This window comes from Momordica charantia, assembly GCF_013281855.1.
Source record: "Momordica charantia cultivar OHB3-1 chromosome 1 unlocalized genomic scaffold, Mcharantia_2.0 BLBB01000001.1, whole genome shotgun sequence".
NCBI lineage: Eukaryota > Viridiplantae > Streptophyta > Magnoliopsida > Cucurbitales > Cucurbitaceae > Momordica > Momordica charantia.
Window position 1 is genome coordinate 117849 of NW_028275157.1, and position 26955 is coordinate 144803.

The following is a 26955-nucleotide window of genomic DNA, read 5'->3' on the forward strand; positions in this document are numbered from 1 at the left end:
ACTGTATAGCGTCATGGTGCAACCGTTGCGAGACTGTTTCTCTGCTCTCTATTCCAACAGCAAAAATGGTCCAAAATGATAGAAATTCGGCCCTCCTTTGCAATAACTCTTTTCCACGAATGACCCGGACTGTATAGACTCGATTACAACAAAATGCCCAAAACATCGAGCCCTTAAATTGATCGAATCAACATTAATTGTAAATCTAAATGCCAAAAATCGAAATCGCCTACTAGCAATCCAACATACATCAAATGCATAATACAAACCCACCAAAAACAAATACCGTTTTGTCCTAAACGAAAGTGATTCACAACCTGGCTCTGATACCAATTTGAAGGGCTCTAATCCCAAGCGGAAGCGGTTGATTGCTTGTGATTCAACTTGAAATAGAAAAGGAACAATACCGGTTTTAACAAAACAAAACGTTTCTATTAATAATGAGGTTAAGCCTCTTGGGGAAGAGAAAAACTCACGTTTGAATACCGTTGGCAAATGGTTTTCCCCGAGCATGAATCTTGTGACAGCACGAACAAGCGTTCCCGAATACACGAACCCAAAAGTTGGACACTACCACTTAGCAACCTTGCTATCCTCAAGGATCAAGAACGGATTGTGGGATCAAGGTTCTTGGAGAGAAAAAACTAAGAGAATTGAACTTTAGTTTATGAGAGAGAGATGTGATTTTCTTGGGAGAAATCAACCAACCAAAAACACTGCAATCCTTGTGTTTTTTTAAAGAAATGAGGGAGAACGGAGGGGATGGAGTAACCTCCCAACAAAAATGCTAGGAAGTGGTGAATTAACATAATTAACACACTAACCAATATTCAATTAATTAAATAAATCATTAAATTAACACTATTTTAATTTAATAAAATATATTTAACTAAATAATTAATTAAATTAAAACTATTTTAATTTAATTAATAACTAATTAAATATCATTTAATTAATTAATTAAATAAACATAATTTAATTAAATCACATTTAATTAAATTAATTAATATTTGAACCATATTCAAATATACATATCCCTCATAACCTATAGTATTTAATATGACTCCGATGCACATTAAATTTTTAACCTATAGTTTTAATATGAATCCAATTCATATTATTTTCTCATAATATATAGTTTTATAATGTATCATCATACATTATATTAAATTGTGTCCTACACAATTAACTCAAATCTCTTTAATTAAATTTGAACAATTCAAATTCCTTCAAAGAATTAATGTCCTTCATTACGAGCTAGCAAGGAGACCTAATAGATCTATAGATCAGAAGCTCCAACGTTACGAGATTAATTGGTCAAACCTATTAACCACCTTAATCAATATACGTTAACTACGGGTTACTCCACTAAAAACCTGCAACTGAACTCTTTTTACTATATAATATTTATGTGTCTACGGATATCGACCATTAACGGCAAGTCAATCCTTCACAAGTGTTCGTAACCACAGATGGGTCAAATTACCATTTTACCCTTGTGTTACATCTTGTACATTAAGTACCGCTGATCCTCTAAACAACCCGGTTAAGGTCCGACCAATAACCGGAAGTCCCTCTCAGGCTAGTGAGAGGGTGGGGCCTCTTGTTCAAGTCCCGGAGTCAACACTAAAGAGAAAACTCATCTACTCCGTTAAAGTCGAGGAGGAGTGAATTTCATCTTGTGTAGTTATGTTTTCAGCTCCCCACTCAGTCTCGTCCCTAAAATGGTGGGAATGTCGAGTCGGTGACTCGGGCCACTCTCACCCATACAGATCAAAGAACGAGCCCCCATGGGCAGGAGTCCATAACTCACTCAAGATTGAGAATGAATTGTCTTGTCATCCTATGAAATAGAAATCTGTTAGTCAATGGTGTTACATCTAAAGATCGGCTATTTCGCGGTCCAGTCTTATATAAACTCATTGATAGGATACCCCCACTTGAACGTCTCTACACGAACAACCTAGATCGGGTCGTCTGTAACATTTACAAAGCGGACCGTATCCATAGTGTTGCCAGAATGAGGTACCCAACCTTATCCATATACTATAGACCATTTAGGTTATTCTCGGGATATTATCCACTTGTATATCAGGGGTATATCAAATATATACCCAGTATATATACTGTTCCGGTTACATGATAATAACCTTGCATGTTTAGTTTATTGGATTTGGACAATGCATTGCTATGAATTCAACAACAAATTGATTGAATAAAACTTCTTTGAATATAATTTTGCTTTTACATAAATATGAACTACAAGTTTAGGGCAACAAACCCAACAAATTCTAAATTAAAACTATATATTATGAGAGATATTATTTGAATGAGATTCAAATAAAAATTAATATGAATATGATTCATATTAAAACTATAGGTTAAAAATAATGTGCATAAGATGCAGGGCCGACTTAAGCTATAGGCGAGCGAGGCGATCGCCTAAGGCCCCCGTTCTAGGAAGGCCTCATATTTTTCATATAATATAGAATAATGATATTGATTTAATTTAATTTCTAATTATAAATTAAAATTAAAATATAAAAGAATATACATATTACTTTTCATAAAAATTTTCTTATAATATTAAAAATTCAGACTACTAAAAAAATCCGTAATAATTAACAGACTCATTAAATTTTCAATTTTAATTGAATTACATTTCAAATGGGTTAACATTATTTTTATTTTCATATTTCTTTTAAATTTTCTTAAAAATATAAACCCATTAATGTAGTCTCCTCAAAATTCTCCCAAGTTTACGTTCGGAGGGTGGGAGACCTTCCATATTTCTTTATATTTTTATTTTGTTTTTAATAACCAAAATTTTTTAACTTCTCTAAAATATTTCATAAATATATTTACCTAGTACTCACTAAATCTAAATACTGATCTCCCCCTCTCTCTCAATCTCACTACTCTCCCCCTCTCACTCCCAATCTCTCTCAAATCTCAAATTTTCAACTTGTTCTTCTTTGTGGTCTCACGAGATTATCAATTTCTAGAACAAAAATCGAAGCTTCTTATTTCCTCAATTTAACCTAGTGGCTTCAAAGTTCCAGGTTTTTCGTTCAAATTCTTTTTTTATAAATTATTTGATATTATTGTAGATTTCTCAGTACCTTAATATATTTGTTTAAATTTGCTTACTTATCATATCAATATGTCTACAAGAAAATATGAATCTGGATATGAAAAGCTTAAAAAGAAAAGAAGAATAGAAAAACTAATTGAATCACAAAAAGGTGCTCTCGATAAATTTTTTATTGGAAGTAAAAGAAATAAAAATGATGAAATAATAGAAAAAAACAATAGGTGTAGACAAATCAATAGATGAAACGAGAATTGTATACGATGATATGATTGTTGAAAATGAAGTATTTAATCATGAAAAAAAAAACTAGAGAGCGATGAGGAAAGTGAAAAAAAAAACTGATGATATTAGTATTGATAATGAGACAGGTATGATGCATTATGAATATAATATATATGATCTAGGAAGATGGGACAACATTGATTCTAAGTTAATTGATTTAGTGGTAGAAAAATGTCCCATTAGAGAAAGTAATTTAATTTTTCCGAAAGATGAAAATTCTAGACATTTTTTTGATATTCATTATACTAAAAAATTATCTACTGGCGAAAAACATGATAGAAATTGACTAGTTTACTCAAAGGATTTTGATAAAGTTTATTATTTTTGTTGTAAGTTATTTGCTACTAAATCGAATACAGTTTAATTAGGAAATGAAGGAGTTAAAGATTGGAAAATTCTTAGTTCTCGGCTTAAAAGTCATTAATCTAGTAATGAACACATATTTAATATGAATGCTTGGGTTGATCTCAAAATTAGATTGTTAAAAAATAAAACAATTGACAAAGATATTCAGATATTAATTAATAAAGAAAAATATCATTGGAATAAAGTATTAACACGAATTATCGCTGTTGTTAAAAATCTTGCTAAAAATAATTTAGCGTTTCGAGGAAGTAATGAAAAAAATTTATCAAGAAAATAAAGGAAATTTTTTAAGCTGAATTAAAATGATTGCAGAATTTGATCCAATAATGCACGAACATGTTTGTCGTATTCAAAATAATGAAATTCATTATCATTATCTTGGACATAATATACAAAATGAACTCATACAACTTTTAGGACTTGAAATAAAAAATACTGTTATTGAAAAATTAAAGAATCAAAATATTTTTCAGTTATAATAGATTACACACCTGATGTAAGTCATCAAGAACAAATGTCTCCTGTATTGAGGTGCGTTGATATTGCTACAAGTCCAATAACTATACAAGAATATTTTTTAGAATTTTTAAAAGTTGAAGATACTACTGGAAAAGTTTTATTTGATGTGCTTATAAATGCAATTAAGGATCTTAAACTTGACATATCTAATATAAGAGGACAAGGATATGACAATAGATCTAATATGAAAGGAAAACAACAAGGTGTACAAAAAAGATTATTAGAAATAAATCCTAGGGCATTTTATACACCTTGCGGTTGTCATAATCTCAATCTAGTATTTTTGATGTGGCTAGCTCATGTCATATAGCTATGACATTTTTTGGAATTCTGCAACGTATTTATTCTTTATTTTCTTCATCTACAAAACGATGGAAACTCTTGCTAGATCACATAACCAAATTTGACTATCAAACCATTGTCACAAACACGATGAGAAAGTCGAATTGAAAGTGTTAAAGCAATAAGATTTCAAGCCCCTCAAATAAGGGATGCTTTATTGAAATTAGGAGAAACTAGTGAAGATCCTAAAGTAAAAAGTGAAGCTAATTGTTTAGCTTCTTATGAATTTGAAAATTTTGAATTCTGGTTAGGCATGACTATATGGTATGATATCTCATTTGCTGTAAATTCTGTGAGCAAAGTCTTACAACATAAAGATATGCATGTTAACATTGCTTTAGATCACTTGAAAGGTTTAATTTTATTTTTAGAAAAATATAGAGAAAATAGATTCACAACTGCTATGATTTCAGCTAAAGAAATTGAAAATGATATGGAAATACAACCTATATTTCGTGAAAAAAGAATGATTCGAAGAAAAAAACAATTTGATGAGAATACTAATATTGAAAAAACACGATCACCTGAAGATTCTTTTAGAATTGATTACTTTTACTATACTAGAGATCAAGCAATTTCTTCTCTTAAAAATAGATTTGAACAATTACAAGTATATGAAAACATCTTTAATTTCTTATTTGACATGAATTTTTTAAAGTCATTAGATGATATAATCTGAAAAGATATTGTATTAATCTTGAAAATACATTAAAACGTGATACATTTTCTGACATTAACGGTTTAGATTTATTTTTTGAATTAAAAATATTAAGTGAAGTCTTGAAAAATGAAATGGATTGTCCTATTAAAATATTAAATTATATAAAAATGGTAAACGTTTTTCCAAATGCATATATTGCTTATAGAATATTATTAACAATACTGATAATCGTAGCTTCCGCAGAAAGAAGTTTTTCAAAAATAAAATTAAACCAATCGTATTTAAGGTCAACTATGCACAAGAAAGATTAAATAGATTGGCTATATTGTCAATTGAAAGAGATATATTAATGAACTTAGATTATCACAATTTAATCCATAATTTTGCATCTCAAAAAATAAGAAAAATAAATTTTATATGATATTTTCTATATTAAGGCCTCCCTATCAAAGTTTTGCCTAACGTCCTATATTATCTTGAGCCGCCCCTTATAAGATGTACATTACAACTATAGGTTATATGAGAGAAATGCTTTAGAATATGATTCTATTTTGATAATAAATAATTAAGCGTTATTATTTATTTAATATATATATAATTATTATTAATATTAATACTATAATTAATTTAATTAAAACTCCCCTGCAAAATTGCAAGGGAGTTGGAAGTTGGTAGACCCATGTCATCCTTGGTTAAGAATGCATAATTGTTCTACAACCGTATGAGAAAATAGATAGGGATTTATAACGTTGGATTTTCACAAAAATGGATATATATTTGTATCTAACAAAGTGAAAATTAAATAATTGTTTTATTCATAAATAATAGAAAACTTTACAAACCACTGGATTTACGGTGTAAATTCCTGACTCATCTGTAAGTCAATGATTATTTATATTAGTGAAAGTTGTTGGATAATAAATAATCCATATAGGATTATTAGATGAAATAAAATCAAAAGAAATATATTCATATAAATTCTAATAAATAATAATAATAATAATAATAATAATAATAATAAGTTTGGGTTTGTTTGGTTGATCCAGTAGTAGAAATTCGGTCTATCGTGACGTTTTTTTGACGTCACAAAAAGCTTTCGTGACATTTTTAACGCTGTCACGTATACGCCCATCACGAAAGGTATACGAGACGTTTAAAAAACATCACAAAAATAAGCATACGTGACGGTTTATTAGCGTCATGAAAGACATGGACTTCCACGACGTTCATAAACCGTCATGAAAAATGATTTTGTGACGGTTATAGAATGTCACGGAAAGGCCTTGAACATGCACTACAAGAAATCTTGGTTTTAATGTCGGACAAAAAAAACACGGAGGAAATGACGTCGGACAAAAAAAACACGGAGGAAACCATGTCGGACAAGGTAAAAAATTCGCCAATTTTTTTATTATTATTTTTTAAAGTATCCATGTCGAGCCTAGCCCGCCATTGTAAGTTTAGTTTTAATGGCGGGCCAGGCCCGACATGGATAATGTGTGATTTTAACCCTAACTTCAAAATTTCACGCAAAATTTTACACTCGATATTTTTTTGCCTCCCACCTCCCTTTGCCGCACGTGAAACTCTCTCTACCATCGTTGTGAACCCAGCTCTATTGCTGTGGGAAGGCCAACGAAGAACCACGTACGGCAGCGCGAGCGACGGTCCAACGGTGAGGAGCGATTTGCCGTCAGTGGTGAGCTACGATTCGGCGGTAGACGGCGATGACGAGCGAATATATTAGGCAGTGGCAACAACATCGAAGGTTCTGTTCTTCCTTCTCTTCTCTTCCCTAGTATTTGCTCATTTTCGTCTCCTTCTAGTTTGGTAACTTCTCATTTTCTTCTGGTTTGAGTTTGAGTTATTTTATCTATAACTTCTAGTTTTTTTCTCTTTCTCTGTTGTGCCCTGTTTCACGAATGAAAAAAAAAATGGATTGAGTTTAGATGAGAAGGGAAGAGAAGGAAAGGGAATGAGATAATCTTGTTTGTTGGAGGGAGAAGAAGACTCATTTCACACACATTCCAATAATCTTGTTTGTTTGTTGGTAACGGAGAGAAAAAAACTTTTAGATTTGGCTAAAGTGGGAAAGTTGTATAAGAAAAGATGGTTCTTTTACTGTCTCTCTCCTTCTGTGTGTTAGGTTTAGTTTTGCTGTGAACTCACCAATAAGAAAATGAGAAAGGAGGAAGCTGGTAGATGTATAAGGCGGGGGAAAGAGAAATTTTAGGATTTTTCTCAAGATTTTAATTTTTCCCGTCCCTGCCCTCGTCTCCAAAAATGAGAGAGAGAGTTATAGATGGATTTTGAAAGAAGGGTATTAAGGATAGGGTGTGCACTAGTAAAATTTGGGTTCTCGTAACATGACGGCTGCTGTTGTTAAATAAAAAAGAAAAAGAAGAATGTGTGAAATGTATTCTCTATTCTCATCTGATTAAAACTTTTCTTTACTCCCATCATTCAAAGAATGAATTGGCAACCTCCAACATATTTTTGAAGTGTGGCTGTGGGTGTGAAATGTATAATAACCGAAAGAACAGGCAGCAAGTCCAATGGAAGAAAAAGAAGAGAGAAATGTTTTTTTTTTCGGGGAAATAACTGTAAGCTAGCAAACTCAAAACTATTGTGAGTGTAACTATGAGAGAGTTGGAGAACTTATGAATTTTGTTAAAGCATCATGCTCACCTAACTTTTCACTAATTTAATTAATTTGATACACTCTGTTTCTTTCATAACCTTCCATGTTTACTAGGTACCACTTTAAACACCCCACCTTATCAATCCTTTGTTTCTCAAGCATTTCTATCTTGCTTCTTAAGAATCCGACAAAGTACACAAGCTTAACCATTGTGTTTTTTTTTTTTGTAGATTAAACTTACATAAATTTAGTACTGGATAAGTCGTGGATGACAAAAAAGACTTTGATGTTGCCACTAAAGAATGTGCCGCTCGAATTATAAGTTTCTATGTTTTTTATTTCAATGAGATTTAGAAAGTGGGATGTTTAGATGATAATATGATGATAAATATTTGTGATAGGATGAGTTGGCTACAATACACAAGGGCGAAGATGTTTTAACTGAAGCATTAGGCACCCCCAAACATAGAGGTCGTGTGAGGGGATTAGGTGAGTTTGTTTCACCATTCCTATATTTTAATGTTGCCAAAAGGAAGTAAAATTTGGGATTGCAACCTCAAGACCAATCCGAATTAAAGACTCAGAGCTTACAACCAAAAAAATCCACAACTAAAGTCAGTAATGTCTCAAAGAAAAGGGAGAAAGGGAAGGAAGTTGTCAATGCACCTACTAAAGTTTTTATCCCGGATGAACAACCAACAATGGTAACTAATTTGTCTTAGTTTTGACACTTACTGTTTTTGGACACGACACTTAGCCTTTTTGTTCATAACATTTAGCATTTTGCTTTTAAATTTTCTAAGGGAAAACCGTGTCATCTGGATATTGGATCAATGGAGAACATTGTTGCAGTTGGCACAGTATTTGATGATGACGTTCAAAGTCCAACAATTCATAGTGCCATTGGTAGCTTCGTGGCATGGCCTCGTCAACTAGTAATTTTAAATGAGGAGAAAAAGGTATGTCTTGTTTGAGTGAAGTTTTAACTTTTCGTTTGTTAAATGTTGTTTGTAATTTTGTTTGTCAATGGTTTCTTCTCCTCGAACATCCAAGCCAAGAACACAATCATCTGAACATATTGATGTCCACATGACTATTAAACTCCTAAATCAATATGTCGTGCGTTCAATGAACAATAAGGATATAATTGAATTCAATATCGATGATTACATATTTGGAAGGGAGAAGATCATTAGTTTAACACATGATGACATCATGCAATACTACGAGATGATTGAAATAGGATATATGTGTGTGCTCACGTACATCGCGTAAGTATATTAAATCTATTTCATATCTTAACTTCACTAACTATGAAGTTTAATGTTTTACAATTATATGTTTAGGTATCTTTGGAATGAATGTGAGGAGAAGACACATAATAAGTTCTTGGTGGTTGATCCGGACAACATTGTACCACAAATGATGTCTCAAGAAACTTGTTCTAGATCTAGCCAACAGGTTAGACATGAGTAACTTGGAATAAATAGTACTCATCCCACGTAACGGCGGGTAAGCTAGCAATTTAACTTGATTTTACTTATTTATAGTTTCTTTTATCCATCCATAAATGTAATATTATCATGTTGGTTATTAATAGTTTTCACTGGAAGTTGTTTGTTATACATCTTCAAGAGAATTGTGTTTATGTATTGGACTCTCTAAGAAGTAAGATTGAAGAAAATTATAAGAGAATCATAAACATGTAGGTGCCTTGAACTCTTATAGTTATAATTTTTATAATTATGCCATTCTAATGTTTCAAGTTATTTAGATCATTGAAAATGTGGCAAGCTCAACACTCTATTTAACATTGTCGCAATACTACAATTTGGAAACATGTGAAGGTAAACTTGCATTTGATTACATTTTAAATATGCTCAAATTTGCATTGAAATCCTTTGTTAACTCATAACTATGTTATTTTTCAAATTTTCTATATGTAGTGTCCTCGGCAACTAGGTTCTATTGAGTGTGGGTACTATTTGCAAAAGTATATACGAGAAATAGTGCGGAATCCTAATACTCCCATAACTGAACTTGTACGTATTATCATATATCTTTATGTGTTTATATATGCTTTATCCTTATATTAATCAGTATTATCTTTCTTTTTTTGTAGTTTAATACAAAAAAAGCCTACAAACAAGAAGAAATCGACGAAGTTCGAATAGAATGGACATCATTTGTTGGACGATTTGTGTAGTACCGATGGATTCATTACTTTTGTTTATTTGATGTAAGTATTTGGTTCGGGTTACTTTCTGTAGTAGTACTTAGCAGATTTGAAATACTTGGTCTTGTTTATAATATATAGAAGTTTGGATTGTTATGCTGAATGTAGTTTTGTTTGAGGGACGGGCGGTCCCATTTGTTTATGTGTAGAAGGGTGTTAATATAGAAGTGTTTGATTGTTGCTGAATGTAGTATATTATTGTTTTCCAAGTTAATTTTGAGTTATTCTAAAGTAGAGATGTCATGTTGAAATTTGTACTTGTTTGATCAACTCTTAAATAATTGTGTTTTAAGTTTAAGGTTAGTTTTTGAGTTAAGTACTTTTAGAATAGATCATGGTGTTGAAGTTAGTTTTAGTTGCATATGTTTTGAGAGTTTCAATAATATTGAGATATTATTTTGTGTCAATAACTGCGAAGGAGATATATTGGTTGGTTAGTTTTGAGTTCTATTTTAGAGTGGGGGAGGTCATGTTGAAATTTGTATTTTTTTTATTGTTTGTGTTTTGAATCTAAAGGTTAGTTTTTTAGTTAAGTTTTTCAAATAGATCATGATGTTGAAATAGTTAGTTTTAGTTACATATTAATTTTTGAGTTGCAATAATATTGAGATATTACTTTGTGCGACTAGGTTGGAAGGAGATATATGGTTGGTTAGTTTTGAGTTATATATTCTAAAATAGAGAGGTCATGTTGAAATTTGTACTTTTTATTATTTGTGTGTTTTGAGTCTAAGGCTAGTTTCTGAGTTAAGATTTAGAATAGATATTGCATTTGATATGAACGTGTTAAGAGTTTTAGTTGCATATTAATTAGCTAATTTTAATTGCAATATTGAAATATTATCATAGGTCTTAAGGAAATATAGTTGGTTAGCCACGTCTCGGCAACCAACTATTTTTTTAATTAAATTATTTACGAAATAATGACGGTCAATGTCTATCATGAAATATAGTCATTCCACGACGCACATACGAGACGTAGATACAATGACGTACAAAAAATGACGCTCAAATGATGACGTACAAACAATGACACACAAACAATGACGTACAAACAATGTCGCACATACAATGACGGGTAAAAACCGCCATGCAAAATTAAACGAAACAAGGACACTCGTAAAGATGTCGGTCACTGCCCGTCATTGTTATCTTTCCATGACGGGCATGCCCATCATGGAAAAGAAGATTTACATAACGGGTAATGCCCGACATTAAAACTATCTGTCATGAAAAAGAAACAAGGACACTCGAATAGATGTCGGTCACTGACCGACATGGTTACTTGTTAATGTCGGGCAATGCCCGTCATAAAAAGGCGAATTTGTTGTAGTGATGGGAGGAGAGGTCACGTGACATCCTTTCGTGACGGTGTTTAAACGTCACGAAAAGTGTATTTCGTGACGGTGTTTAAACGTCATGAAAAGTTTATTCCGTGACGTTTGATAATCGTCCTAAAAATATTTTGATGACGTTTTAAAAACGTCACTAATGATTTTATTTTGTGACGATAAAAAGAGGGTCACTGAATATGTATTTAATTTTGATTGCAAACGTCGCGTAATATTTAAATCTCATATAATTAAATTGTCAATCGAAATTGCAAATACATTAATTTAGATAACAAAATTGAAATATATATAATATTCTCGAAATATTCTCGGACTTGCTAGTACATTATATTAAACATGTTCAAATTCGTACAAACACAAATCACACACCAACCCCAACAAGAAAGCTCATCCATCAATTAGTTGCATCCCTAATTGTCGACTTTTTTGGGTTCGTGAAAGACCTAATGAAAAAAACAATACCGAAGTTAGATAAATGAATAACCAAAGATAGATAAGGAAAGAAAATTACTTCTATAAGAACGAGTCTATCTATTAAAAAGTGCAAAAGATCGTGAAGATAACTATATATCCACATTGTACAAGAAAAATTCAATTAACATTCTTAAATAAACGCACTAGGAGCCTATCACAATAGTAATCTTTGCAAATACAGATTCTAATAGAACAAAATTGATTAGACAAAAACCAACCTTGTACACTTCTTCTACATCCTTTAGTAATATATCATAAAATATCATAATTAAACAAGTATCACAATGATTGAAAACGTACATTAATCTTCTACAACACTACAAATAATCAACATTCACAGTCTTCCTTATCAACTTACTCAATAATCTGATAAAACAACCAACATAACAACCAAACAAAGATCCGAACAGAGCAAGCGCAATTAAAATAAACGACATGCCTACACTTTTTCTACATCCTTAAATTACATAGCACAAAATACAGTACAATCATAAGGTTTGTAAACGTACAATCATCCCATAATAAAAGTATATACAGATTCCAACACAAAAACATTATTAAATAAACACACTAGGAGCCTATCACAATAGTAATCTTTGCAAATACAAATTCCAACACAACAAAATTGATTAAACAAAAACCAACCTACGTACACTTCTTCTATATCCTTTAGTAATATAGGATAAAATATCATAATTAAACAAACATCACAATGATTGAAAACGTACAATAATCTTCCTTATCTTTTTACTCAATAATCAGATAAAACAACCAACATAACGACCAAAGAAAGATCCCAACAGAACAAGCACGATTAAAATAAACGACATGCCTACGCTTCTTTTACATTCTTAAATTACATAGCACAAAATATCAGTACAATCATAAGGTTTGTAAACGTACAATCATCTTGTAATGAATGTATCAATAATTAGTATTCATAAAACTCTTATATACTTACACAATAATATGATACAATAACCAACAAAATGACCAAAAAAAGTTTCAAACAGAACAGAAGCAGTTAAAATAACAAAAGAACCTTACACTTCAGCAACATAGCAGAAAATATACTTAACCAGTATAACACAAATCAGCTAGTATATCAGAAGGATTGAAAACGTACATTCCTCGTCTAACAACACTATCTATAATCAGTATTCAGTCTGCCTTGTGAACTTAATAATCTGATAAATGTGCTAAATTAGCTATAGTTATAGTATATAACAAGGCCGATTCAGAAAGATTTAAGATTCAAATGTTATGGTATGAATGAATGACGAAAAACATATGGAGATTATTAGGTTCATAGTCAGTGCCCATAGGGTTGCAAGGAATGAAAAAAGAAAAAATAGCTATATTTAAAAAGTTGGCTTCATTATTGGATAAAAGAGCAAGTAAATCGATTAAACAATAATAAAGAATTTTGTACCAATATAAAACAATCATAATCAATGTAACAACCACAAATTATAAATTAAAAGAAACTCTTCAAACATATGGACCAAATGAAGCAATAGTGGTAGATACATGCTTTTAGCAACTCAAAGACAAGTAGTTGCATTTAAAGTGAAGATGGTTGTGCTTCCACTCACGACTGATCAATTTCGATGTCCCCTTCTTGAATATCATACAATTTAAAAATTCTGCATGTTGACCATTCAAATGTCAATGTTAAATTTGATTGATATAATGCTAAATTTGTACATGGGAACCTTCATATATAGAGAAAATAAGAATTTAAACAATCTATGAACTAATATCATGGCATAAGAGAGTTGAACTTGAGATGACTTAATGACAACCAAATAAATGTTAGTATGTCAATATGAAATGAGGGAACTATAACAAAGAACACTTGCACCATGGAAAACGATGGAAAACCCATAAACACGAGCAGAGTCTTCAACTTTGTTCCCACGCTATCACTCACATAATGCTAAAGGCAAACAGAGCAACAATTGATTAACTACAATTTCTCAGTAGTATAGGCACAGGCTCATTAAGGGAATGACAAAAAAACATGACCATAAATCAACCTAAATAATCCAAAAATTTTGTAGCAAATAAACTTTCAAATACATACAATCAACAATGCCACATGAAATATCTTCTCAACTCCAAGAGGTTAGAGAGAGAAAATGATAGAGAAGCAAGAGATAGAATACCAATATGAATAATACCACAATTGTAGGAAACCAAATGCAAGGAACTATATAACCTCAACTAAGAAACTTTGCAAAGGAGAGATAAGTATTACAACACCAATAAGCATAAACTCAAGAAGATGTTGAAGCATAGAAGAGAAGGAAAGAAAACATTGATTATGTTATAGAGAGAAACTTGCAATATAATACTGTGCTCCAATCATTTAACAACAAAAATCCAATCTTTAGACAAATTCATTTCTTTCATAGACATCATTTGTTCAGGAGGCATTATGGTTGACACAACCCTATGGTAAATTATTTCGGAATAAAATGGTCTATTTATTACAAACATATGATACTTTTTTTCCTCCTATGAATATAATCCAAGTTGAGATTGAGAGATCAAAAAATCAAGAAATCAAGCATGGTAAAATTTCCCCTACTATGGATATAACAGAGCAAATCCCATTGTGAGTGGATTTCTCACTCAACTAATATGTAAAGTCTAAGTGATATTCCAAAGAAGGAGCTTTCTTTAGTCTACTTCAAATGAAGTTAGCTATAAACCTTGAATTAGCACTAAGAAATTTTAGTTTATTTCAAAATCCAACACACTAGAATGCATCATCAAGGAGATTTGAGAAGTCATAGAATATACGGAATTAATAGGTTTCATTCATTGTTGATAGTTGTGCCTCTCAAATTAAGTTCAACAACTCTGATTGCCTTCATCAAAATTAGATAAATCATGCATTGGGATTTTGAAGGCAAACAATAAGATAATTCATCCATGATTTTTCCCATATGCCACATCAAAACAATTAAATATTACAAGTAGTCAATATAATTGATGAGATTCCAGCATAAGGGAGTCCAATATTAAGATATTACTTAATTGGCAATATAAACTGAAACTCTCCCGTCAAAACAATGCAATGTATAATATCACTAGTTATACCATATAATATAGAGTAGGACATGGTGTTGACTGACAAAATCAATCCTTAATAACTAAAAAGTAAGAATAGAAACAAATGAAATATGAATTTCTCATGAGGAGGAACTGCATGGAACCTAATAAACAAACTTCCTTACCTATTCTATCTCAGTTTATTCAAGTTACACAAAACCAACTCGGCAATCCCATCCATAAACTGAAAAATTGGAGAATTAAGGCATCATAAATCATTTTAGATAGAATGAACCTAAAACAACGTTTGATTGGCATATTAGCTAATACATTTTGTTTATGCAAGGATATGCACAGCAGTGTATTTCAGGTCGCAGCTCGAACTCGGCCTCCGGACCGATCTGAATACTTGGGCGGACCTGCACAAAAAGGTGAGCACTCTGACGATCAAGTCAGTATAGGTCGGATTCCCAATTTAGTTCGAGGTCAGAAATCATCGTACCTGATCGTGGAGTGAGGTCCTCTACTTATGGGTGGTAGTCCCGCTAATCTCGCGACGGTTACACCCGGTAATCTCGAGACCGTCGGTTACACCCGGTAATCTCGGGACCGACGGTTGCACCCGATAATCGCGCCGCTGACAGTAGCTCACATCGGCCCCTACCGAGCTTCCCGGTAGGTCGGACCTCGGCCAGGTTCACCTCGCCCTCATACTTAGCATCTGTCAACGCTAGTGGTGGTGATCTCGGCGGTCCGAGCTGGGCATGACTCATGAGTCATCTTGGAGCACCAATAGGGGTCTTCCACGTGTCCAGGGTATTCTCTTCCCCAAACATTGGCCCCCTCTCTGTCTGGTCCGATCTCGACCTGGCAGAGAAGTTCATTCGACTTGCTTTGGACGCGTGGCGACTTCCTATTCGTGGGAAAATATAACTGTTGCGGTAGATTTATCGTCGGAATATTCAAATATTCCGATGCTTCGGATCTTAGAGAGGATCCTAGCCACTCGTTGATTACACATGTACGGTGGGGAAATTTTTCCGATGAGCTATAAATACCCCCAATCCTTCAGGTCATACCTTACGTTCCCTGAATTCTTGGAGTTCGATCTGAAGGTAGCTCGAACCCTTGGTAGGTTGGTCTCTTCCCTCACTTTCTCTTTCGAACGTAGTTGCCATGTCATCCTCTTTTAGCAGCAACTTAGGATCCGATGAGGATTTAGCTCGTAGGTTAGAGTCTGAGCTCGAGGAGATAGAAAACTTTAGGTTCTCCGATGACGGGGAGGATAGTGATGCCTCCACCTCGGGTCAGGGTTTGGAATACCCTTCCAGGATACCTGAGCACTACCTCGGATCCCTTCGTAGGGGGTTCGCTATCCCTGAGAACATCCTCCTTAGGATTCCGGAGGAGGGGGAGAGAGCTGACAATCCTCCAGAGGGATGGGTCACTCTCTACTTCAAAATGTTTGAGTACGGCCTCAGACTTCCCCTTCACCCTTTCGTCCAAGAGTTTCTTTTCCGAACTGAGCTGGCTCCGGCTCAAGTGGCCCCCAATGGGTGGGGTGTCATTTTCGCTTTGACTATCCTTTTTTGGCTACGAGCTCGGGATAGTGAAGAGGCCGAGCTGTTAGACGTAGACCAGCTCCTCGCGTGCTTCGAAGCGAAAAGGATAGCTAAGAAGCCTGGTCGGTTCTATATGTGCGCAAGGAAAGGCGCAGGCGGTATAGTTAAGGGGCCGACCTCCATCAAGGGATGGGTGAGGAAGTGGTTCTACGCTTCTGGGGAATGGCTTGCAAATGACGAGTCAGGTCGTTTCTTCTTTGACGTTCCCACTAGGTTTGGGAACCTAGGTACGGAGTAGTTCTTACTTCTTGTGATAACTTTCTTTCTTGTTATTCAGGTCTGACTCAAATTTTGTCTTTGTGCAGTTTCAATCCGACCAGTCCCCGAGCTTACGCAAGCCTCCTTCGACACGCTGAAATATTACAAGGAGCGTTTTTCGAGGGGTAGGAAGGTCGGAACCTTGGTGACCGACAAGCTGCTGCTTGAGTCCGGGCTGCTAGATTACAACCCTGCAGTTCGTCCCATTGAATCCTCAAGGCCGAACTCCGAATTAGGTATGCCGAGCTTGCTACCCCTTCCTTTTCCTCTAACTTTGTGCTGATTTCTTTCCTTTGTTTTTCAGCCATGGTTTGCGGGTTTGCGAGTAACGTGAAACGCAAGTCCAAGGGCCGAGCCCATGCTCTTGAGGCCGCCCAGAGTTCGAAACCTGCCACTCCTACTGTGGTAGGGCCTGCCTCGGAAGATCCAGCTCCAGTGATCGAGTTGGAGTCTTCTGGGGGTCCTTCGAGGGAGAAGCGCCCCAGGGATCAGACCGAGGCGGTGGACGCCTTGCCCTTGGGCGAGGAGGTGAGGGAGGAAGTCCCTCTAAAGCGAAGGAGGAAGAAGAAGAAGACGACCTCCCCCTTGGAGGTCGGAGCTCGTGGGGTCTTGCCTGCGAGCTTCGCAGATCGGGTGGACGATCCTGAGGCCAGGATGGGCGGGACGTCCGATGTGACGGCACGGTTCAGAGTTGAGCCGTCAAGTTCTGGGGTGAGGGACCAGGTGTCCCGCATCTCGGCCGCAAGTTTGGACCGCTACCTAAAGAGGGCGTCCAAATTTGTGAGCGACCCAGGGTCCGTTCTGCAGAGGACCATCGACTACGCCGCTGAGGTAAGACTAATGTCTCCATTTTTGCTTAATTTACCTAACAGGTAGTTCGGTCTAATTTTCTTCTTTGTACCTTTTCTCAGGCGTTTGTTGCTTCCATTCAATCGGCTCTGGCTGTAAAGGCCGAGCTGGATGGGAGGGAAGTTCTGGCAGCGAGGGAGAAAGAGGAGTTCTCTGCTACCTTGGAGGCTGCTTCCTCCACCATGAAGGATGAGCTGCTGAAGGCTCACTCTGAGGTGGAAATTTTGAAGGCCGAGGTGGAGACCAAGGCCGAGCTGCTGAAGAAAGAAGAGGACAGACGCAAGGCCCAGCTCCGAGCTGCCCATGCTATCACCAGGGGCTTGGAGAAGGAGAAGTTCCAACTCCTGAAGGAGAAGGACGACATGCTCCAGGCACTTGAAGCGAAGGATAAGGAGCTGAAGCATGCGACTGTTGAGCTGGAGACGGCGAAGGAGCGTCTCAGCAATGGAGTCCTATTGGAGGAATCGTTTAGGCAACATTCTGACTTCGATGGATTTGCCAAGGACTTCTCTGACGCGGGCTTCAAGTTCCTCATGAAGGGCATTGCTTCCGACATGTCTGACCTTCAGATCGATCTCAGTGGTCTGAAAAAGAGGTATGCCGAGCAGTGGGCGTCTGGGCCTGGCGGCACCCCTAGTCCCCAAGCGTTGGTGGATAAGTATGTCAGAGATCTGGACTCTGACTACTCCGATCTCGAAGAGGACCAGGTCGGCACCACTCAGGAGGGCGCTCCTCAGGCAGGCTCTTAGGCGATCATCCTTCATGAGGCCTTTCTCTGTCTTTCTTCTCTTCTTCTTTGTTTGTAAGTGTCAGGGCAGAGCTGCAAGGTCTATAAGCCTTGGCTCTGCTCTCCATTCAATAAAGAAGCTCCCATTTGTTTTTACTTTGTTGTTGGCAACACCTTTCCTTTCTTTGCTTTTTCTTTGAACTGCAGCCAATGTCACCTCGCACCTCTTACTTTTGAGGTCGCACCTTCAATTAAAATAATTTGAAAGTTTGAATTTGAATCTCTGTCTAGCATTCAATGCATTGCACCAACTCTGGATTTTTTAACATCGCACCCTTAACTTTAAAAACGTTAAAAGGCTAAAATCCTAAGTCCGTAGCTGTTCTTCATATCGTACATCGTACCCTCAGGTTCAGAGGCTTGATCATTTTGAACTTTTCACATCGTTCCTTTACCTTGAAGGTTTGAATTTTAAGTTCATCAGTGGTTTTGCCATCGCACCTCGTATCCTTAGGTTTTGGAGGATTGAATTTTAACCGACTGCTGGAATGTGATCGCGTGGGAGTCCGTGGCCCCCATTTAATTTCTGGTCGAACTCGGAATCATGAAATTAAATCATCACATTTATTCCGATCATAATTCTTTTGAAACAGTTTGTACAGATCCATTGAAAATCCTTTTGGCATTTCAAGGATAATAACGCTTCAGGTGCTCCGCGTTCCACGGATGCGCGAGGACGTCTCCTTTCAGATCGGCCAATACGTACGTCCCAGGTCGGACTATGCCCTTGACCTCAAACGGGCCCTCTCAGGTCGGATCAAGGGCACCCACATGGGTTTGGACCCTCCTTAAGACCAGATTTCCGACCTGAAAGGTCCGAGGTCGAACGCGGGCGTTGTAATGTCTGGCCATTCTGCCCTGATATTCCGCCAGGCGTAGCTGGGCCATTGCTCTTCTTTCTTCCAACAAGTCGAGGTTGAGGAGCAGCTCTTCCTCATTTGCCGTAGGCTCGTAATGCTCTACTTTGTCAGATGGCATGCCGATCTCAACCGGGACTACAGCTTCGGAGCCGAAGGCCAGGGAGAACGGGGTCTCACCCGTCGATTCTCTTTGGGTGGTCTGGTACGACCATAGAACCTCTGGTAGCTCCTCGGCCCACCTGCCTTTCTTGGAGTCCAGTCTAAGTTTGATGCCTCGCTTGATGAACTTGTTGACTGCCTCCACCTGCCCATTTGCTTGCGGATGTGCGGGGGACGAGCTAAGGTGACTTATGTCAAGCTTGCTGCAAAAGTCTTTGAACTTGGCGTTGTCAAACTGCTTCCCATTGTCTGTCACAATGGCCTGCGGTATACCAAAGCGACATATGATATTTGTCCATACGAAGGACGTGACTCTGGATTCCGTTATGTGGGAGAGCGTCTCGGCCTCGGCCCACTTCGTGAAGTAATCCACAGCAACCACAGCGAACTTGGTCTGGCCCTTGCCCAAAGGGAAAGGACCAATGATATCTACCCCCCACTGCGCGAATGGCCACGGGGCCGAGATGGGGGTGAGCAGCTCGGGAGATTGGTGGATTATGGTTCCGTAGCGTTGGCAATTGTCGCAAGTTCTAACGAACTTCTTGGCGTCCTGGCTGAGGGTCGGCCAATAGTATCCTTGTCGGATCACTTTGGCTGACAGCGACCGGGCGCCTGAGTGATTGCCGCACACTCCTTCGTGGATTTCTCAGAGGACGTACAGGCCCTCTTCAGGGGTTAGGCATCTCAATAGAGGCAGGGAAAAGCCGCGTCGGTACAATGATCCACCTCGGACCACGAACCGAGCTGCTCCCCTTGCCAACTTTCTGCGCTCCTTGGGGTCTTGTGGTGAGTTGCCCCTAATGAAGTCCGCAATCGAGTCCATCCATGAGGACTCTGGAGCGCCGATCTCCATCAGATCTGGCTCTGAGATCGAGGGATTATCTAAGATCTCGACGGGGACCGACCTGGCCAGGTCGGTCTCGTACGCCGATGCTAACTTGGCCAAGGTGTCAGCATTACAATTTTCTGCTCGGGGAACCCGGCTTACTTCGTAAGTTCGAAACTGGGCGAGGTACGATCTGACCTTGCCCAAATACTTCTCCATTCGGGAGTCTTTGGCTTGGTACTCTTCCTTGATCTGGCTCACAACCAGTTGGGAGTCGCTGAAGACCTTAACACAAGAGGCCCCCAATGCTCTAGCGATTCGCAGGCCGGCAATAAATGCTTCATACTCAGCCTCGTTGTTGGAAGTCCGGAAGCCGAACCGCAAGGCATACTCAAATCGCTCGCCTCCTGGTCCGAGCAAGAGGACCCCGGCCCCGCACCCCTTCTCGTTGGAGGATCCGTCGACATAGATTGTCCACGGTAGGTCGGACTCGCTCAGCTCGGAAGGTGGTGTGAGCTCGGCTATGAAATCTGCCGTTGCTTGTCCTTTCAACGCAGTTCTGGGTTCGAACTGGATGTCGTACTCACTTAGCTCCATTGCCCACTTCATCAGGCGTCCAGAAGCTTCTGGCTTATGGAAGATGTTTTTTAGGGGCAAGTTAGTGAGCACCACCACAGTATGGGCTTGGAAGTATGGTCTAAGCCGTCGAGCCAAGGTGACTAAAGCAAGAGCCAACTTTTCCATTTGAGGGTATCTGGTCTCGGCTTCGGTCATAGCCTTGCTTGTGTAGTAGATCGGGTTTTGCCGCGCTTCCTCTTACCTGATTAGGGCCGAGCTGACGGCGCTGTCAGACACTGCTAAGTACAATTGGAGCTTGTCCCCCGGCATGGGCTTGGCGAACAAAGGTGCCGAACAGAGGTAGCTTTTCAACTGCTGAAATGCTTGCTCGCACTCCGCTGTCCATTCAAACGGCCCTTTCCTCCGTAGGACTTTGATGAAAGGAAGGCACTTATCTGTCGATCTTGAAACAAACCGGTTCAGGGCCGCAACCCTGCCATTGAGGCACTGAAGCTGCTTCAGCGTCTTAGGTGCCTCCATCTCGAGCACGGCTTTAATCTTTTCGGGAATGGCCTCGATTCCCCGGTTGTTCACCACGAAGCCAAGGAATTTTCCCGAAAAGACTCCAAAGGCACATTTAGCTGGGTTGAGCTTCATTTGATATGTCCTCAGAACCTCGAAGGCTTCGGTCAGATCGGAGAGATGCGACTTAGACTGCTTGCTCTTGACAAGCATGTCGTCCACATACACTTCCATATTTCGGCCGATCTGCTTGGCGAAAATTTTGTTCACCATTCTCTGGTAGATCGCTCCTGCGTTCTTTAACCCGAAGGGCATGACCTTGTAACAGTACAGACCTTGGTCTGTTATGAATGCGGTATGACCTTGATCTAGGACATGCATCTTGATTTGGTTGTACCCAGAGTAGGCGTCCATGAAGGTGAGCAGTTCGTGCCCGGCTGTGGCGTCCACGAGCTGATCAATCCTCGGCAGTGGGAAGCAATCTTTCGGGCATGCCTTATTTAAGTTCGTAAAATCTACGCACATTCTCCACTTTCCGTTAGATTTTTTAACTAATACAGCATTGGAGAGCCACTCGGGATACGAAATTTCTCTTATGTATTCAGCTTTCAAAAGTTTGCTAACTTCCTCAACAATTACATCACTCCGCTCCTTGTTTATAGGTCTTCTTTTTTGCTTTACAGGTCGGAATGACGGATCTATGCTGAGGCGATGCGTCATAATTTTCGGGTCAATGCCAGGCATGTCCTCATGGGACCACGCAAAGACATCGGAGTTGGATCTGAGGAAGTGGATTAGCTTCTCTCTGTCGGTGGCCCCCAGCTTGGTTCCTATGCTTACTTGCTTCTCGGGACTAAGCAGAGGAACAAGCTCGAGCTCCTCAGTGGGTGCGGCAAACTCCCTCCTCGGCAGGTCGGCCTTGAACTCGAGCATCCCATCCCTACTGGCGAGAGTTTCAAGGGCCCAGACCGATGAGCCTTTGAGTGCGGAGGCATAGCACTCCCTTGAAGCGGTCTGTTCTCCTCGGACCGTGCCCACGCCATTGGGGGTGGAATACTTCAAAACTTGATGAAGTGTCGAGGGAATGGCCCGAAATGAGTGGATGATGGGTCTCCCAAAGATGGCGTTATAGGCCGATCTACCGTCAATCACCACGAACTCGGCCATTTGGGTGACCCGAGTTTGGTCCTGCCCAAGCGTGGCCGGCAAGTCGATGCAACCCTCTGGGATGACCGATTCTCCAGAGAACCCAACCAGCGGTGTCGGGCTTTTCTTCAATTGCGACCTCGTCCATCCCAGGGCGAGGTAGGTCGGTAAGGACAGGATGTTAGCAGATGCGCCTCCGTCTACCAGCACCCTCCTGACCACCACATGATCAATCAAGGGAGCGATCACAAGTGCATCATTGTGGGGCAGGTGGACCTCCTTCAAGTCTGCACCGTCGAAGGTGATTGAGCAGGTCGGCCTCTGCTCCCTGATGATGCACACCTCGCGCCTGGCTGCACGAGCTAACTCCTTTCTTTTATGTCCGGACTGACCCCCGCTTGGCCCTCCGAAAATGGTATTGATGACCGCAGGTCGGTCAGTGCGCCGGGGCGGCGTCCTGGAACGCTTCCGCTCTTCTTTTTTCTCTACCGAGCTGGTCCTGGGCTTTCCCACAAATTTCTTGAAGTAGCCATCTTGAATTAGATCCTCAATTTGGCACTTCAACTCCCAGCAGTCTGATGTGTTATGGCCGTGCTCCCGATGGAAGCGGCAATACTTGTCCTTGCTGCGCCTCTCCGGGGCTCCCCGAAGCTTCTCAGGACGCTTGAGTAGTTTTTCCATTCCAGATTCCTCGATGTTCGTTAGGATCTCGGAAATTGGAATCGTGGTCAGAGTGAAGCGTTCGTAAGGTCGGCTCCTGGTAGGTCCGTTCTCCGCCCTTCGATACTCAGCTCGGCCGCTGGAAAAGGATCCCTTGTCCTTGGACTTGGGATCTGCCTTTTCTATATCTTTTCCACTTCTGCCCCGGTCGATCTTTCGTTCTGGTCGGCCGGTTTTGGTTCGGAGGAGCTCCTGTCCATCGATGACTTTCTTCGCCTTCTGAAGCACCTCGGCGAAGGTGGTCGGGGCCTCCTCTCCAAGTTTCACCGTGAGGGCCTCGTCGGCTAGACCGGTGAGAAAATAGCACATGGCCGAGTCATCGGAGCAGTGTGCGACCTTCAACTGCTCCTCCTGGAATCTAGTGACATATTCTCGCAATGTCTCACCCTCCTTCTGTCTGATGGTGGCGAGATGGGTCGCTGTCTTTTTGTCATAATGCCGAGAAGAGAACTGGGCAAGGAACTCCCTTCTCAGCTGAGAGTAGGTCGAGATCGACCTGCCAGTAAGCGCGATCTGAAAGGCGCGGCATTTGATTGCGTCTGATGCCGCTTGGAAATCCATGAGGCCTTCAAAGACCTCAACATAATTCTTGGGGTCTTTCGACCCATCATAAGGTTTCACGGTAGGAGCTTTGAACTTCGGAGGGATCGGTGCTTCCAAAACGTCCGAGGTGAAGGGCGATTCTCCCAAGTCACCATCGTTCAGTGGACCTTCTTTCTACTCAAATTTGGCCTTTAAGGCCTCCACCTGAGCGTCGAGCTGGCCCCTCAGCTGGTCGAACTCCTCCCTTATAATCACTCCTGCAGGAGTTACTGGGTTGCGAGAGGATTCAGCCTGCTGGTTGGAGCTCCTGTGTGAGCGGGATGGTGACTGTCCTTTTCGGAGAGATGAGCCTCTGTTTCTGTTGAGGTGTTCACGGAGGTCTCCTCTCTGGCGAGTGTGTCCCTCGCTCTCGTTGTCTTCGGGATGTTCCTCCTCGACTGGGCCGAGGTGGGAACCCCTTTGCTCGCGTATGTCAATGCGCGTCATTCGATTTTCAGATCGGGACCCTGCGCCTGCAGCTAGTATCATCTCGTTATACATTTCCTCCATGGACCGCATTTGTGTGCGCATTGGCTCCATTTCTCTCTGGAGTGCGTCAAAGTTCTCACTTGGTGGAGCCGGGGCTGGACCCCGGGCGCCCTTCTTAGAGGTCCCACCTCGGCCACGGGTGGCCTTGGATGTCCTTGGGTGCGCAGGTGGTAGGACAGGCGCGGTGATTCGTGCTGACCTGCGGAGGGGTTCTGTTGCTAGGCCGTCGTGACCTTGCCCCTCTACCACTGCTGCTCCGACATCCCTCTGGTGGGCATCGCTGGCAGCTAGAGTCCTTCGATCTGCCGTATTGGTCGAGTTTGTTGGTTGAACCATTTTCGCTCGCGTATTGGTTTAAAAGGATTGGGATGACTTAGATTGTCGTTCCCACAGACGGCGCCAAATGTTTATGCAAGGATATGCACAGCAGTGTATTTCAGGTCGCAGCTCGAACTCGACCTCCGGACCGATCTGAATACTTGGGCGGACCTGCACAAAAAGGTGAGCACTCCGACGATCAAGTCAGTATAGGTCGGATTCCCAGTTTAGTTCGAGGTCAGAAATCATCGTACCTGATCGTGGAGTGAGGTCCTCTACTTATGGGTGGTAGTCCCGCTAATCTCGCGACGATTACACCCGGTAATCTCGGGACCGTCGGTTACACCCGGTAATCTCGGGATCGACGGTTGCACCCGATAATCGCGCCGTTGACAGTAGCTCACATCGGCCCCTACTGAGCTTCCCGGTAGGTCGGACCTCGGCCAGGTTCACCTCGCCCTCATACTTAGCATTTGTCAACGCTAGTGGTGGTGATCTCGGCGGTCCGAGCTGGGCATGACTCATGAGTCATCTTGGAGCACCAATAGGGGTCCTCCACGTGTCCAGGGTATTCTTTTCCCCAAACACATTTCATCTCAATGTTGAAAACATCAATTACCAAAATATTGCAAGATTAACAAAATCATCAACCTTCAAATTGTATAACCTCACAAGATTGACCTGAATAAGAATGAAAAATGAAAAATAGGAAGGGGTAGTACCCGAAGATTGACGAACAGCAGCGATGGTCAGCGGTGGTCACGGTAATCAGCAGCGTTCGAGGTGTTCAACCGTGTTCGCGATGGTAAGCAGTGGTCGTTGGGGTCAGCAGTGGTCGGGGTTTTGAAATCGTCCGGACGTCGTTGTCAGTTGAAGCGTCAATTCGACCCTCACTAGTGTTGCATTGAACTGATGCATTCGATTCAACCTCCGACAACGTGCGATTCGAAAAGGATTTGCGATGGTCTGCGGCGTCATGGTGGTCAGCGTGCGAGAAGACAAAGGGATGGTTAGGGATTGCGGCGTCGTGGTGGTCAGTGTGGAGAAGACAAAGGGATGGTTAGAGATTTAGGGTTAATGGGGTAAAGGAGATTTTTTTCAAAGGGGTAAAAGATTTTTAGAGAATACAGAATAGAATAATAAAATAATATTTATTTTTAATGATGCACAATTTACTTAGCTCAAATTCCAATAATTTCACTTAAAAGATTTTTAAGTTAATTTCAATTTAATTTACATATTTCAACAAAGATTTTTATTTTCTTTTTTCCAATATTTGTAATCTATGAGCATTCATTAACTTCAGTTGGATGGAAGGAAATCCAAAAAATCTATGAAAAATTTTGATATTAAAATATATAGGTAGGATGAAGATGTAAAAAAAATTAAATTGTAATTATTTGGGTCTCAATATTTAAACAAATTAGTTTAAAAGAATTGCAATTAAATTACTGTTAACTAATTTCTTTTTTTTTCTATTTTTTATCAATGTTTTGTAATTTACAAATTTCAAAAAATAAATGGTATTTTTTTTTCGAAGATTTGCAACTCCAAATTGCAATCTTGGTATTGAAATGGTAACATTAATTAAATTTTTGGATGGAAGAAAAAAATCTATGAACAATTTTATACATAAGTAAAATGAAAAGTAAAATATAAAATATAAAATTGTTTGGGAGTTAATATTTAAATAATATTTTGATTTAAATCTATTTTATAAATCTATAAATTTAAGGGTCCTCTAATAGTGATTTCTCTTTTTCGTCTTTGGTTTTGCTGTCGTAAATTTTTAAAAAAATGTCAATTTAATCATCAATTGATGATTATATTTTAATTTTTTTGTTATGAAAATTAAAATAACATACGTCACGAGAAATAACATAGCTAAATAACACACGTCATGAAAGTTTGTACTCACGATCTTTTTGTTAATCTAAATTAACAAAAAAAATTGTGAGCACAAATTTTCGACACATTTTCTTGCAAAATAACACGGCTCAAAATCTCATGAAGTTTAAAAAATATCACAAATGGCGGCAAATTCGTGAGTCGTCATGTTTTCTTATAAAGAATATCGCTCCACCATTTCATGACGTTTTTAAACATCAATAAAAATATAGTTTTCCCACTTATAGAAAACTCAATTTTTCTTGACGTGTTTTAAGTTTCAACCATAAGTTTAAATTTTCATATTTTCGTGATGTATTTTAAACGTTACGAAAAGCCAAAGAT

The 26955-nt window shown here is 39.2% G+C and overlaps 2 protein-coding genes and 1 pseudogene across 6 annotated transcripts; 2 read left to right on the plus strand and 1 right to left on the minus strand.

The window, feature by feature from the left end:
• Positions 1-3410: 3410 nt before the first annotated feature.
• Positions 3411-10111, plus strand: LOC148213038 (uncharacterized; annotated as a pseudogene).
• Positions 10112-12605: 2494 nt separating this feature from the next.
• Positions 12606-25797, minus strand: LOC148213039 (uncharacterized). 5 transcript variants are annotated; one of them, XM_088121643.1, is made up of 3 exons: positions 24978-25797; positions 15530-24894; positions 12606-15446 (listed from the first exon to the last, which is right to left on the minus strand). In XM_088121643.1, exon 2 carries the CDS (start codon positions 23893-23895, stop codon positions 21205-21207), a length of 2691 nt encoding a protein of 896 aa, XP_087977769.1. In that variant the 5' UTR covers positions 23896-24894; positions 24978-25797; the 3' UTR covers positions 12606-15446; positions 15530-21204. The 5 variants fall into 5 exon arrangements, with proteins under 5 accessions (XP_087977769.1, XP_087977772.1, XP_087977781.1 ...); XM_088121646.1 differs by having other exon boundaries at positions 12606-15271; positions 15358-15446; positions 15530-25797; XM_088121655.1 differs by having other exon boundaries at positions 12606-13613; positions 15213-15446; positions 15530-25797.
• LOC148213040 (uncharacterized) lies at positions 17050-17783 on the plus strand. Its single transcript, XM_088121660.1, has 2 exons — positions 17050-17143; positions 17212-17783. Exon 2 carries the CDS (start codon positions 17214-17216, stop codon positions 17781-17783), a length of 570 nt encoding a protein of 189 aa, XP_087977786.1. The 5' UTR covers positions 17050-17143; positions 17212-17213.
• Positions 25798-26955: the final 1158 nt, after the last annotated feature.